General features: G+C 37.7%; 2 protein-coding genes across 2 annotated transcripts in view; both read right to left on the bottom strand.

The window, feature by feature from the left end:
* grk5l (G protein-coupled receptor kinase 5 like) overlaps positions 1 to 13289 on the bottom strand; it is a 785510-nt gene that overhangs the window by 48346 nt on the left and 723875 nt on the right. The window lies entirely within an intron of this gene.
* The window catches only part of chmp4bb (charged multivesicular body protein 4Bb), a 13463-nt gene continuing 4803 nt past the window's right edge, over positions 4630 to 13289 (bottom strand). The window contains 2 exon segments of the mRNA NM_213457.1: positions 4630 to 5683; positions 11086 to 11218. Of these exon segments, the coding sequence (NP_998622.1) occupies positions 5619 to 5683; positions 11086 to 11218 (198 nt within the window). The 3' untranslated portion in view covers positions 4630 to 5618.

The following is a 13289-nucleotide window of genomic DNA, read 5'->3' as shown; positions in this document are numbered from 1 at the left end:
GCCCCTACCATCTGAATGTCGCAGCAGAAAAATTGAGACTCATCAGACCAGGCAATGTTTTCCCTATCTTTTATTTTCAATTTTGGTGAGCCTATGCGAATTGTAGCGTTAGTTTCCTGTTCTTAGTTGACAGGTGTGGCACCCGGGGTGGCTTTCTGCTGCTGTAGCCCATCCACCTCAAAGTTCAATGTGATGTGTGTTCAGAGATGCTCTTCTGCAGACCTGGCCATTCTCCTCTGACTTCTGGCATCAACAAGGCATTTGTGCCCACAGAACTGCTGCTTATTGGATATTTTCACTGTTTTGGACCATTCTCTGTAAACCCTATAGATGGTTGTGCGTGAAAATTCCAGTAGATCAGCAGTTTCTGAAATATTTAGACCACCCCGTCTGGTGTCTACCTAAATGCATTGAGTTGCTGCCATGTGATTGGCTGATTAGAAATGTGTATTAGCGAGCGGTTGGACAGGCGTACCCAATAAAGTGGCCGGTGAGTGTATATATGAAACTAAAACTGCCAGTAGATGGCACAATCATGGAACCATTTGGATTGCTAAAAAGAACTAATTCAACATCACATCTTTTCTACACCTCAACCAAGAGGTTGATTTATGTTAAAAGTACTGGAATTCATACACATGCTATGAAAATCAGAAAATTATTTATTTATTTTAATAAATGTGTATACTGAATCATTTTATTTATTGAAGTATTCCATAAAATATTTCAGCTTCTACTTTAACAAAGGATTTGATCAATTTTCTTGTTGTTTTCTTTGTAAACCAGCAATGCTGTGTAGCGTAAAGCAGCATTAAAATAGTCTTTCAAACCATATAAAACACTAGAGATTGTAAAACAATTCAGCATCATCTCTTGGTGAAAAAGCACAAGTGACACACCCTTTGGACCAGGCCCGGATTGGCTAATCGGGAGGACCGGGAGAATTCCCGGTGGGCCGGTCCGTTTTTTGGCCGCGAGGGCCGGTGTCCCTAGCTCCAGTATCTGTTGCTCTCAGCAGTCACACTTTTTAAATTAATTTATTTATTTACCTGACCACAGTCATCTTATTCATTATTTTACCGCAGCTCTTTTTGTATATAACCAGCCTGCAGGTTAATGATTAGATAACTCAGATGAGCCACTGTTCAATAAACAGCTGTTGTGGTCCAGTAGTTAGCTCGTTAGGTTATGACGTCGTCAACCCGGGTATGATCCTCGTCTAAGTGTGTTAATTTATTTATTTTTTTTATTGTTAAGACATACGATACTGTTAGGGTTGTTGAACATTTAAAGCTCTAAAGCACCTGTTTTCTCAAAAAAGACGGGATAGTGTAATTAGAAACTGAATTGGAAATTACCTTACTTTAATATAGTCAGTCGTGAACTGAGGTGGGCCGGTCTGAGGCTTGAATCTCCAGGGCTGAAAAAGAGTCCCACTCCGGCCCTGCTTTGGACAGTATTTGCAACCTCCCACTCTCCTATGTTAATCTAATAGGAATGTGAATGAAAGTGCAATTCATCGACTGACCCCTAGGGGCTGGCTCCAAAAGGAAGTAAATTCCAATTGACACTCATGTTAAAACACCCAATGCCTAAATCAAGGTGTTTTACAGCCTGGTATGAAAAAAAGAATTTACAAAATCCCCACAAAGCTCTGAGGCAACAGATAAATAGATTTATAGTTGTGTTTAAAATAGAATCAATCACATCAAGGAAGGCTTTAGGTCTGTTCACATTTTCAGCAATTAACATAGAGAAATAGGTAGATTTAGCATGTTTTACAACTTTTTTGATAATTAGATTTAAATTGAACATATCAAAGCATATGTGTAGCTTATTTTTAATCCACTTTCACTCTACTTTCAAACAATCCCGTCTAAGAGGCCGGGTGGTTTCATTTAATCAGGGCTAGCTAACATGCTTTACCCTTTAATAAAGCAGAGGGACAGTGTTCAACGATGTAAAACAAGCTTCATAAAACCATTCCCCCAAACTTTCAGAATCAGTTTTACTGTGGATATCATTAGCAAAATATAATAATGTTTAGAAAAAAAATTGTATTTTCAGAATTATTGGCTCTAGACAACTGTGAATGCTGAGTGAAAGTAGGTGATGGAGAAGAGCATTCAATTTTAAAGAAAACTAGAAAATGATCAGTTTGCATTTTCAGTTCCTCCTGTATTGGCTCCACGAGGAAAAGTGGGAAGTTGCCACTCGGTCCTAAGCTGTCGTATCGTACATTTGCTTGCGGTTTTGGCAGTGAAGGTATTGGGATGTAGTGTTCTTTGATGGTGGTGGAGAGCTGAATGATGTTCTATCAACTCTGGATGTAGGCTTGTAGATCTGGTTCAAAGTATGGGCAACTGCCAAACAAAACCATTTGAGAGGCATTGGTTTCTTACTCGCCAGAGTCCGTCCTGTAGACCAGCCAAAAGCTTGCAATGGACAGATCAAGGATATACCCATAGAGGGGAATGTGTCATGATTTAGCTGAGGACTTCTGTCAGAAAGAGCATTCATTCATTTTCTTTTCGGCTCATTCCCTTTATTAATCTGAGATCGCCACAGTGGAATGAACCGCCAACTTATCCAGCATATGTTTTACGCAGGAGATGCCCTTCCAGCTGCCACCCAACTTTGGGAAACATCCATACACACTGATTCACACTCATACACTACATATAATTTAGCCTACCAAATTCATGTCTTTGGAATGTGGGGGGAAACCGGAGCACCCGGAGGAAACCCACGCGAATGCAGGAGAACATGCAAACTCCACACAGAAAAGGCAACTGACCCAGCTGAAGCTTGAACCAGCAACCTTCTTGCTGTGAGGCGACAGCACTACCTACTGCGCCACCGTGTCACCCTATCAAAAAGATCAATCCCACTCATGTGCTCAATTTAAGCTGGCAAGAGTGATGGACAAGGAACAGTTTTTTCCTTGGACACTTTGCTCCACTGTTTGACTGTTGGAAAAGGCACGGTCCAACTGGAATTGCTCAAAAGATTTACATTTGTTGTCATACCATTTTACAACAATCACCCTTTAAGTATTATCAGAGCCATGCCCTCTCTTTATCTGTTCTTTATCGGTCTACAAGTGAGCTCCATCAGTCGAAACCAAACCTTCCACATACTGTGGCCAGCTTGTTAAAGAAGGTCTTCGCATTATGTGCATTGAAACTGGTTGATCTGGCTAAACGTGTAGCTTGAGGCCTCCCAATAGAGAGATTTATTTACATGGACATAGTAATCAAATTATTTGCCTTAATCTGTATGAGACAATAATACGTTTGCAGTGTTTGCTGAGTTGCTTTATGAATGTTTTAGAGCAGGGGTCACCAAACTTGTTCCTGGAGGGCCGGTGTCCTCCATATTTTAGCTCCAACCCTAATCAAACACACCTGAACAAGCTAATCAAGGTCTGAAGCTGCGGTCACACTGGGCTTTTCCTCCCATCAACTTCCATTCATACTAATTCATACCATTCATATTGTGTGAACACACTACTTACACTATTTATACTACAAAATGGCGTAGAATAGTGCATAAGTATGCAATTCGGGACGCAGCTTAAGGGTTTACTCAAACAACTTCCTGGTCCAATTGAATTAAAACGAAGTTTTGTAGATGTTAGTATCAGTATTGTTAGTTTTAAGATATCTATTACTTAGTGCACACCAAAACAGTGACAAAATTTGCGTGACATAAAAAAACAAACAAAAAAAATCATGTAAATTTTGTAGTTTGTCACTTTCACCAAAATGGATCAATGATTTTATTCAGGTCACCTCATACTTCCATTTCTCTTCAAATCATAACCTATCAAACTCTCTCTTGTATCTGACATGCCCCGCCTCCTTCAACATGCATCTCATTTGTTTTTCATTTGATGCACTTCAGCTAAACCTCTCTCACAGGCAGAGCAGTGATAATACCAAACACTATTGTATTGACCTTATTCTAAAATGCGGAAGTGCGCCTGTTTTCGCGATTGTCTTAGAACTTCCGATTCAGTCGCCTATGGGAGAAATGACTAGGAATAATAAACGGCAGAAAATGGCCAAACTACTTGCTCAACAAACAAATGTTTGCATGACTATACAGACCAAGTAGCATAATATAATAAGAAAATATTAAATTGCAACATCAAGCAGCGTAACGAGCAGTTGTTAACGTCAAAAAAATGAATGGAAGTGAATGTGACCGGAAATCGCGAGACAAAAAGATTCAAATGGCAGCGCCCACTCGACAGCTGAGAATAAGGTGAATAAATAGAACACAGCCAGAAACTGTTTCTAACTACAGCTCTAGATGTGGTTGCAAGCATAGAAGTTTGCGACGCAGTTTGCAAATGTTCGTTGGAACGATGGATTTGGAAAAAGCCAAATCAACGAACTATGATTGTAACAACACAACTTGTGACCTTAATTGGCTAAGAATGGTTTTAGGAAACGCACCCCTGCTAGTCTATTTACAATGGGAAGACTGGAGGGTTTCCAGCTATTGATGACAGATTTCTCAATTGTTTTTATTTACAGTTAAAATGATTGCTATTAGTAATATAGTTTGTTTTGTAGCCACTTCCAGAAATGTATGGAAAACACCATGAATAAAGGCGTTATATTGAAATGTAAATACAACAGTGCTTTAATGAAAATCAATGTTGGCCCTGACAAACACCTACATAAAGATAGAAAACAAGACCAGAGAGAAATTATTTAATAACTAGATGAAGTACATACACCATGCCTCCCTCTTTTTTCCCCCACACACAGTCAATATAAAGTCAAGTTGCCATTAATTAAGGCACATAACACAGCAGACAGTTCTTTAAATGTTCTTGCACAATGTAGGTGCAAAATGGAAGATGGAAGTTACCCTTTATATATTCATAATCCTACCATAACTAAGGATAGAAAAAAGGAATCCAAAGTGTCATGATCCCAAATAAAACCCCCCTGAAATTTTTAAACATACAAATGTACATGAGCCTGAATAGATACAGCATTTTTGCATCTTCAAAATATGAGGAAAATATGCAGTTGAGGCCAAAAATCATGTCAGTTATTCCAATCTGATTTGTTTTCATTACCAAACTATAATAATTACCAAACTGTCAACAATCTACAAAAACCTGTTCATGTTGTTAGAAGTGCTGACTAAAATGGATTTAGCAGAGCACATCAGGTTTAAAAGATTGAAGCAAATAACAGTACCAAGTATATTAAACAGCGAGTTGACCATGTAACTTGTGTACTGACAAACACAATGTTTACAACAAGCCAAAACAACACATTTCTGACGAGTAGAGAAGCCCAATTAACCATACTTTTCATAAGAGTGAAAATCAGAAGCACAATGTGATGCATACACACAAAGTAAAAATCGCTGACAAACGTTTAAAGGTCACTTCACATGTTTTGTCAGATTTTATTGTCTTAATAACTTGCTTCGGATCCGCTCTTTTTTTTTTGAACTCTTGCTTTAGACATATTGAAAGAGACATGGAAACTCAGAAAATGTGTTTTGTAGTGTTAACCCACTGAAGTTGATCGGGAATGCCTAGACAAGCTAACCTGGTCAGGAAATGATAGTCTATTAGATTAAATAATTCACATGGCCCATGCTTTGAGTTCCTCCATGTCATCCTCGTCCTCTTCTTGTCTCTTTTTCTGAGCTGGAAAGACAAAGAGACATGGTAATTAAAAGATTCCATGAGGAAACATCTCAGAATGTCTTCCTAGGTATTTTCAAAAATTTTAAATTATAAAAACAATTGTAATTTGTGAAACTTATATATTTAATATATATTTTTTTCTTTATAACAGCCAATCACCAGATTTTTTGATATACTTAACAGAGGACCTATCAGGCAAAACAGTTTAATCACAGCAACAGTGTGTGAATATAAACAGCTTCTAACGGTAAAAATTTGTACATGTCATTAAGGCTGATTTATACTTCTGCGTCAATATGCTACGGTGCAGCCTACGCATCGACGCATAGCCCTACGTCATAGCCATCACTGACGTGCACCTCACAAAAAAATGTAACTATACATCACAATGACATGTAGCGCAAGCTCTGTGATTGGTCGGCTTGGAAGTGCTAACGAGTCTGGGCTGGACCGAATGCCGCGCAAGCCCAATGGAGCAATTGTTTACAAGTGTTGAGTCCTGTGAAGGAGCTCCAGATGGAAAGTTTTGTTTTGCGTTTACCTCATGGTTTAAGTTGTTGCACGTCCACCGGTCCTGTCTCAAAATGAGCGAGTTTGAACCACTTGTACATTAAGAAAGCGTTCAGAAAAAAAAAAACACCAGCAAAGATACTCGACACAGAGGAACAATAACACCTCCATGCCAACTAGCATTTCGGAAGTGTTATTGCAGAACAATCGAAACAGTATAAATACATAGTTGAAAAGTATAAATACACAGCTACGCGTGTTGCATGAGCCACTGGTGACGCCGATCACTTGATGCAGAAGTAAAAACCAGGCTTTAGAGGGGGAAAAAGACCCGTCCATTAGTGAAAATCTATGCCATATGACGTTAGGGCTCCATTTTAATGATCTAGGCGCAAAATCTAAAGCACATGGCGCAAAAGCATTAAGCATGCTTCCGAATCCACTTTGGCTATTTTAAAAACAGAAAAATAAAGTTTGCGCCCCAGTGCATGGTCTAACAGTGCTGTGCTTATTCTCCTAATGAGTTACGGTTGTGTTTTGAGCATAACGCGCAATAAACCAATCAGAGGCTCATCTCCTATTCCCTTTAAAGCCACCTTTTCCCAGTATACGACAAGCGACAGACTGGAAGTCATTAATTTCCAATGGAAAGTAGTCCAGGAGCAATCTGATCATCTCTGCGTGTGAAAAATTCGTATCCGATTTGAGCTGCGGATATGTTAAAATATTTTAGCTCCTGCAACTAGGCTATATGGAACCAGCCGACTGGATATGATGTATTCCAGTGTTATCTAAGGGGGTCCGTGCACGCGAGATGAGAAATAGAAGTTTATTTTTCATTATTTTTTGCACCAGGAAAGTTTTTTAATGTTGTCTCCATATTCCCTTCAAAATTTTTAGCGGTCTATGCGTTTCTAATATTCATTCATTAAACCATGGTGAACGCACAGAGAATGAAGGCTTGCTTTTGCTTTTGCACTCCTTTATTTTCTCTTATCATGCACAACAAAACTGAAAATTCTGTGCAATTCCCACAAAAGGGCGTATTCTGACAGTTGTGTCCGAATGTCATATGCAGTGGAAAGGCAGCTTAAGAGTTGCATTTGCTATTTACATGTCAGACTTTGTAAGTGGAAAAATGGAATGCTTCACTTGCGAGAAATCAGTTAAACAGAACATCTGCGCGAGGATAAAGAATGAGCCTCCTCCATTCGGCCTCTATACTTTTTATTTTATTTTTACTCTTTACTTTACTCCTTTACTTTTGTGGAGTAAGGAAACAGTGTTGCATGCACTCCAATGAAGACATCCACTAGCCTATACATTTAATTTCGTAATTTTGTTTAAGCACAAAGTTGTTTCAAAACTATTTCCAAATTCAGTTCTAATTTCCAGCAACCGAATGAATAAACAATAATAATGAAGTGTGGTAAAAAAAAAGTTATATCCAAACACACATCCTAGTCCTAGTCCCATATGTTAATGCATACATCTCCAAAACCTGACAGGTGGACAAATCTAAACTTGTTTTTATTAAAACAAATATAAATATGCATATAATAAATCATACTACGGCTAATAATAATAATAATAATAATAATAATATTATACTTATACAAATTGTCATGAATAAACTGAAAAAAGCTCCCAGACATAAAGAAGTCATGGAGGTAGTGGTTGTTATATTTATATAGAAAATAAAAATTTTTGTAACATTAATCCTTTAATTTATTTTTTTTGTAAAGATATTTGTGTATTGCTGTACATTCGGTGTGTATTAAGCAACGTGTGCGCAATTGGACCACCATAGGCACATAACTAACGCGCTCTTTTAGACTTTTAGACTTTTTTTAACCATCTTTTAGTTAGTCAGTGGCCCAATAATGCGCCTTTACACACCTCCTTTTTAAGGCCCGTGCACACAGAGATGTTTTTTGTTCATGTTTTCTGTCAACATTTAATGTCTTTTGGCTAAATAAAGGGCGCTAATGTAAACGTGCACACCAACGCACAAAACGCCAGGCGTAAAATCGTCATTTTGTTCACGTGCACAGGGATGCTGAAGTTACAGTAAAGAGCACTTAAAGCCGCTCAAGCGCAAAACTGTCAAAGAGAGCGCTCATTGAAGAAGATGCCCAGAGGCGATATGAATGTGGAGCTGCTTATTGCTCTGGTGAACAATAATCATTTCTTCATCGCTAGAGCTGCCACTTGAACCATCCATAACAACAAGCGTGTCAACTTTGTCGTCTTCTTCTGTGTTACAAGCGGGTGTCAGAAGCTTAAAGTTGTGTAGTGCCATCTAATGTCAAGTGATTTTGCATACTCTTCTGCTCGACGCCAGTGAAAATCGCTTCGGTTTGAATCTGGAACGTCTTGAAAAACCATGACGATAAACACCGGCAGACCGCAACACCCACGAGTTCACAAAGTGGCACAAATGGATTTACCATTTAAACAACGTGGCGCAAAACATGAAAATTAGAGTTGAGCTGGTCTGAAAATAGCAACAAATCGCGCCATACATGCTTTGCACCTTTTTATGCCGGGTGTATGATAGGGCCCTTAGTTAAATCTGCCACTATGCTGCATTTGTAGCTCCGCCAATTTTTGAAAAGAGGGCTGGGAGCACAATCTCATTTGAATTTAATGCAACAGTCACCAAATTGGCACAATTAAGATCGAGGAGTAAAAGGGTCAGTTTTAAAGAGATATACAACATTATTTGTGTGGTATTTTACGCTGAAACTTTATATACAAACTCTAGGTACATCAGAGACTAATTTTAAATCTTGGCATAAAAAAGTCCCCTTTAAATCTTTTATACATGAATGTTATGCCTAGTCGACACTACATGTGCCGACTCATTATGTGTAAACTATTGAATGACGCATCAAAAAGGCTAGCTTATGAATCACCAAAACCTTCCAGACTAAAATCCAATATCTAAAATGTTGAATATTCTGGATCAGTCAGCTGACTAGTGACATGCTGCAGCCAATGAGAGAGCAAGTCATTGGTTGACTGGCCATTGTGTTCACATGCTTAACAGAAATGCCTGTGATTAGGCCGAATGGTTTCGATGCTCTTTCTTCACCCAGCGTTCAAAGAGACACGATAGCATGTGAAAGCTGATTGACAATGCTTTCGAACGCTCCCTTGAACATCATTCAGAGAGATTTCAAACTCTGTATCAGTGATGTCATCATCACACAAGCAGCCAATAGTGTTCAACACTTTCTGACATTTCATTCGCTGTGGTTTGGTGGATTATGGACAGAGTTGCTGTCATGTAGCGTGACCTTCTTGAGGATCATTTACATAGTGGGACATAATGCGATATACCACAGTGATACGAAGACGCAAATTAATGAAGTCTAAACGACAGCGATCTGCACATGTCTCAAGTCATGTAGCGTGAATAGGCTTTAGAGGGTGTAACGATATATTGCAACATCGAGAATCACAAAATAAAAATGTGCTACTGATGTAAACGATAAGATTCGCAGTACTGAGCTTCATTTAAACAGCTTCCTGTATTCATTAGGTATATTTCACCCAAAAATATCAATTCCGTCTTCATGTACCTCCTTGCATAATGATGTTTGTAGCTGCAAACATAAATGTGAGCCGACGCAAGTTAGGTTGCTTTGGTTTGCTCAGCACACACGGAGAAAGAGAACGCACAGCATCCTACGTCAGTGTGCATTCTCAGAACCATTTGCCTATGCTGCGAATAACAGGTAATGCTGTTGTAAATAATGTTTAGTTGTTGTACAGAGCCACAAGGTGGTAATTATAATTTGCATGCATAAATACATTTTTAATCTGACAGTGATGGCACACACTGACTTGAGCAGAAGTTAAATGAAAGGGTTTTAACCACCATAAATGCATTTCAGGGGTATTTTATATTGTTTATTCTTTAATAGCAAACTGAAGAACTATTCTGCAGATTCAATGAATGTCTGTATTCAGATTGTGAGTGTTCTATTTGTGAGAATAACCGTATGCAGAGTATCAGAGGCACCATAAGTACTAAATAACATCAGATATAATCCAAGAGGGATTTTGAGAATGATGAATGTCTGATTTTACCAGAAGTCTATTTATATGTTGTCCATGGCAGAGTGCAAGGATAGGCATCTAGCATAATTAATAATTCATTATCAGAATTACGCCCCATTCACACGGGGCTTCAGCGTCAACACTTGACTTAAGGCGTGTCTGAAGTTGGGGCTAACGCGATCGTGATAGCTGCGTCAGCCAATGAAATTCAGTCAGCAATAGGCCACTTTTTAGCTGGTGTTTTTGCATACAGCGATCTGATTGGCTGACGCTTCCTTCGGATCCACAATGCAGTTCTGCAACGCCTGACGTCACCCTTTCAAAGTGAATGGGAAGCGTTGACGATGACGCCCCGTGTGAATGGGGCGTTATGAACAGTTGTATTCTGATGTCATCACTGTCCTCTGCAATAAGGACTAGGACCAATTTATAATAATTTTTTTGGGGGGTTTTCACCCCTATCCCTGACAGGACAGCAGAGAGAACCGACAGGAAAGCATGAGGAGCAGAGAGAGGGGAAGGACCAGCACAGGACCACGAGGCGGAATCAAACAGTAGGCCCACATATTATAATATTATTATTGTTTTTTTTACCGTATGTTTAAGGAATTACAGCAATAATTCTAATATTAAACTTGTTTATAGCATACGATATTGAGATAGAGAGAGAATTTTGAGTTTATTGCCTTTAAGCTAGGATATTGAGATAATATTATATTGAGAGTTCAGTATCGAGATATGTATCGAATCGTGACTTGAGTGCATCTTTACACTGCTAATGAATGCTGTATACAATGATATGTATTCAACAGCCTGTAACATACCGACAGCTGTCTTTTTGGGTAATGGGTTTGAAGGCACGTTGGGCAGAGGCACATCCTCTGGGCCACTGATTTGCAGCAAGTCCTTGTCCAGCTCCTCCTGTTCTAGTTCCTCCAACTCAGCCATAAGCTCATCCTAAAGAAGACCAAGAATCACATTGTTCAGTCAACATCTAAATATAACTGTAGAGAATGTTGAAGCAAAAAGCACTGTGGGATACATTTTAATCAGTGGTTAGGGCTGCACAATATATTGTTTAAGCATTGATATCGGAATGTGTCACAATCATCAATGTTGTAATGTTGAGTCTGGATTATAATTGATCAGAAACCACAATGGAGTCACATGTGTTTTAAGACCTGTCTGTTTAAGCCTTTTCAAATGAGCTTAAAGCATTCATGGGGTGTGCATAAATGGTGTCCAAGTGGGAATAAAAGTGGGATTCAAATAAAAAATGCAGACTAGATATGGTGCTAGAAAAGAACTTTTGAATACCAGTGCATTTCAGAACCTTCACTTGTTACCCAAGTTACAAAATAATCCCCATGCAACATAGGCAAGATAATAATTACAACCGTGTGTTGTTAGCTGTGTAAAATAATGTACTTGTTTTCATAATATACGGACTTGGTTTTGTAAGTAGCAGTGCCAGTAGGCTTTAAATTTATCTTGTTACCCAAGACTTAACTCATTTAGATGTGAATCAAATCAAGTAAATGGGCTCATTCAACTTCACCATGCTTGTAGACACAGCCGGCCCTATAAGTTAACTAACCGGCTGCTTAGGCCCCCACAACCCGCTAGTGGTCAGAGCCGTTTCCTTGCTGAAACCGTTTTTATTTGCATTTTACAAATTATTTTAATTGACAGTGCTTTAGTACTCTTTTAGTACTTTTACTGGAAAGAAAATATATATAAAACAGGGAAAAAAATAACGACGACAAGAGGCAAGTACAAAATTATTTTTAGCATCACTCTTAAGTGCTAATAATGATATTATAGACATAGGCCTTATCTAGTTGCACATTTACTGAAAATAGGCAATTACAGATGAATAAACGTCATACTTGTATGACATATTTAATTTTTTCACGGTTGTACATACCTGTTTTTTTGTCTAAAACATTTTACTAAAAAGCAATTATGTCTTTCACTGACATACTTTGCACACTTATAATATTTTTCGTAATTTTTTTGTAATATTTTTCTTGACATGTTTATAAAAGTTATTTCCTAACTGAATTAATCTATAAGGTCTGGACCCTGCATCTCAAAAATCTAAATCCATAAGACACTAATTATTTAATTAAAAAAAAAAAAACTCAATGTAGGAAACAGGGAAGGAGATAGAAGTAAATAATAAAGTTTGTGTTTGGGTATTAACATTAACCCAGTATTTGTTTCTTCCCTTTTTCTTATGTGTTTTTAATATTAATATTTAATATATATTATTTGCTTATTGATTTCATTTATTATGGATTAAACTTGTTTTGTTGTTATTTGGAGTTTTTAATGAGTTCAGAATGTATATTTTAATAATTCTATTTTATTTTATTAGTAATGCATTATTACTTTTGGCTAATTATTGATTATTGTTCAATGTTTTTTGCTTTTGGAATTAAAAAAAATCTGTTTGCTAAATTAATAGAATATGTTTTAAACACTTCAGAAGGACGCAAAGTAGGAATCACTGGTCCCTTTATTAAAGATGGTTTAATCCTTTATTTTTGAAGCTGCTAGTTGACAAAAACAGTGCTGTTTTAAAATGTCCAAACCATTTAGACAGCTATTAAGTAAAAGAAACCAGGCTTTATTTTTCTATTTCAATGAGTGTATTTAATAAGCAATAAAATAATTGTGGGCTGGTTTGCAATGGTAATACTTCACTATTTAAAGCAAGGTAGGGCCCTGATATGTACAGGGCCGACCCTGTTGTGGACCAGAGAAAGAAGGTCCCACAAATAGAAATGTTTAAAATTGAAAGATATAAAAAATATATGTAATATATGTACATACACTCATATGCCACACATTTTTCAAAATACTGCAAAAAAAAAAAAAAAAATTATATATGAATATGACAGCATGTAGGATGGCTGTGCCCTGAAAAGATTAAGGACCTACAACTTCTGGACCAACAGGACAACTAATTTTGCCTATCCCTAATTATAATAAAGCTTTTTATTTTACTTTGTTCAGAGAGTAG

The sequence above is a fragment of the Danio rerio genome, chromosome 8 (genome assembly GCF_052040795.2).
Source record: "Danio rerio strain M-AB ecotype USA chromosome 8, GRCz13ab, whole genome shotgun sequence".
NCBI lineage: Eukaryota > Metazoa > Chordata > Actinopteri > Cypriniformes > Danionidae > Danio > Danio rerio.
This window is presented reverse-complemented; position numbering and strand designations above follow the sequence as displayed.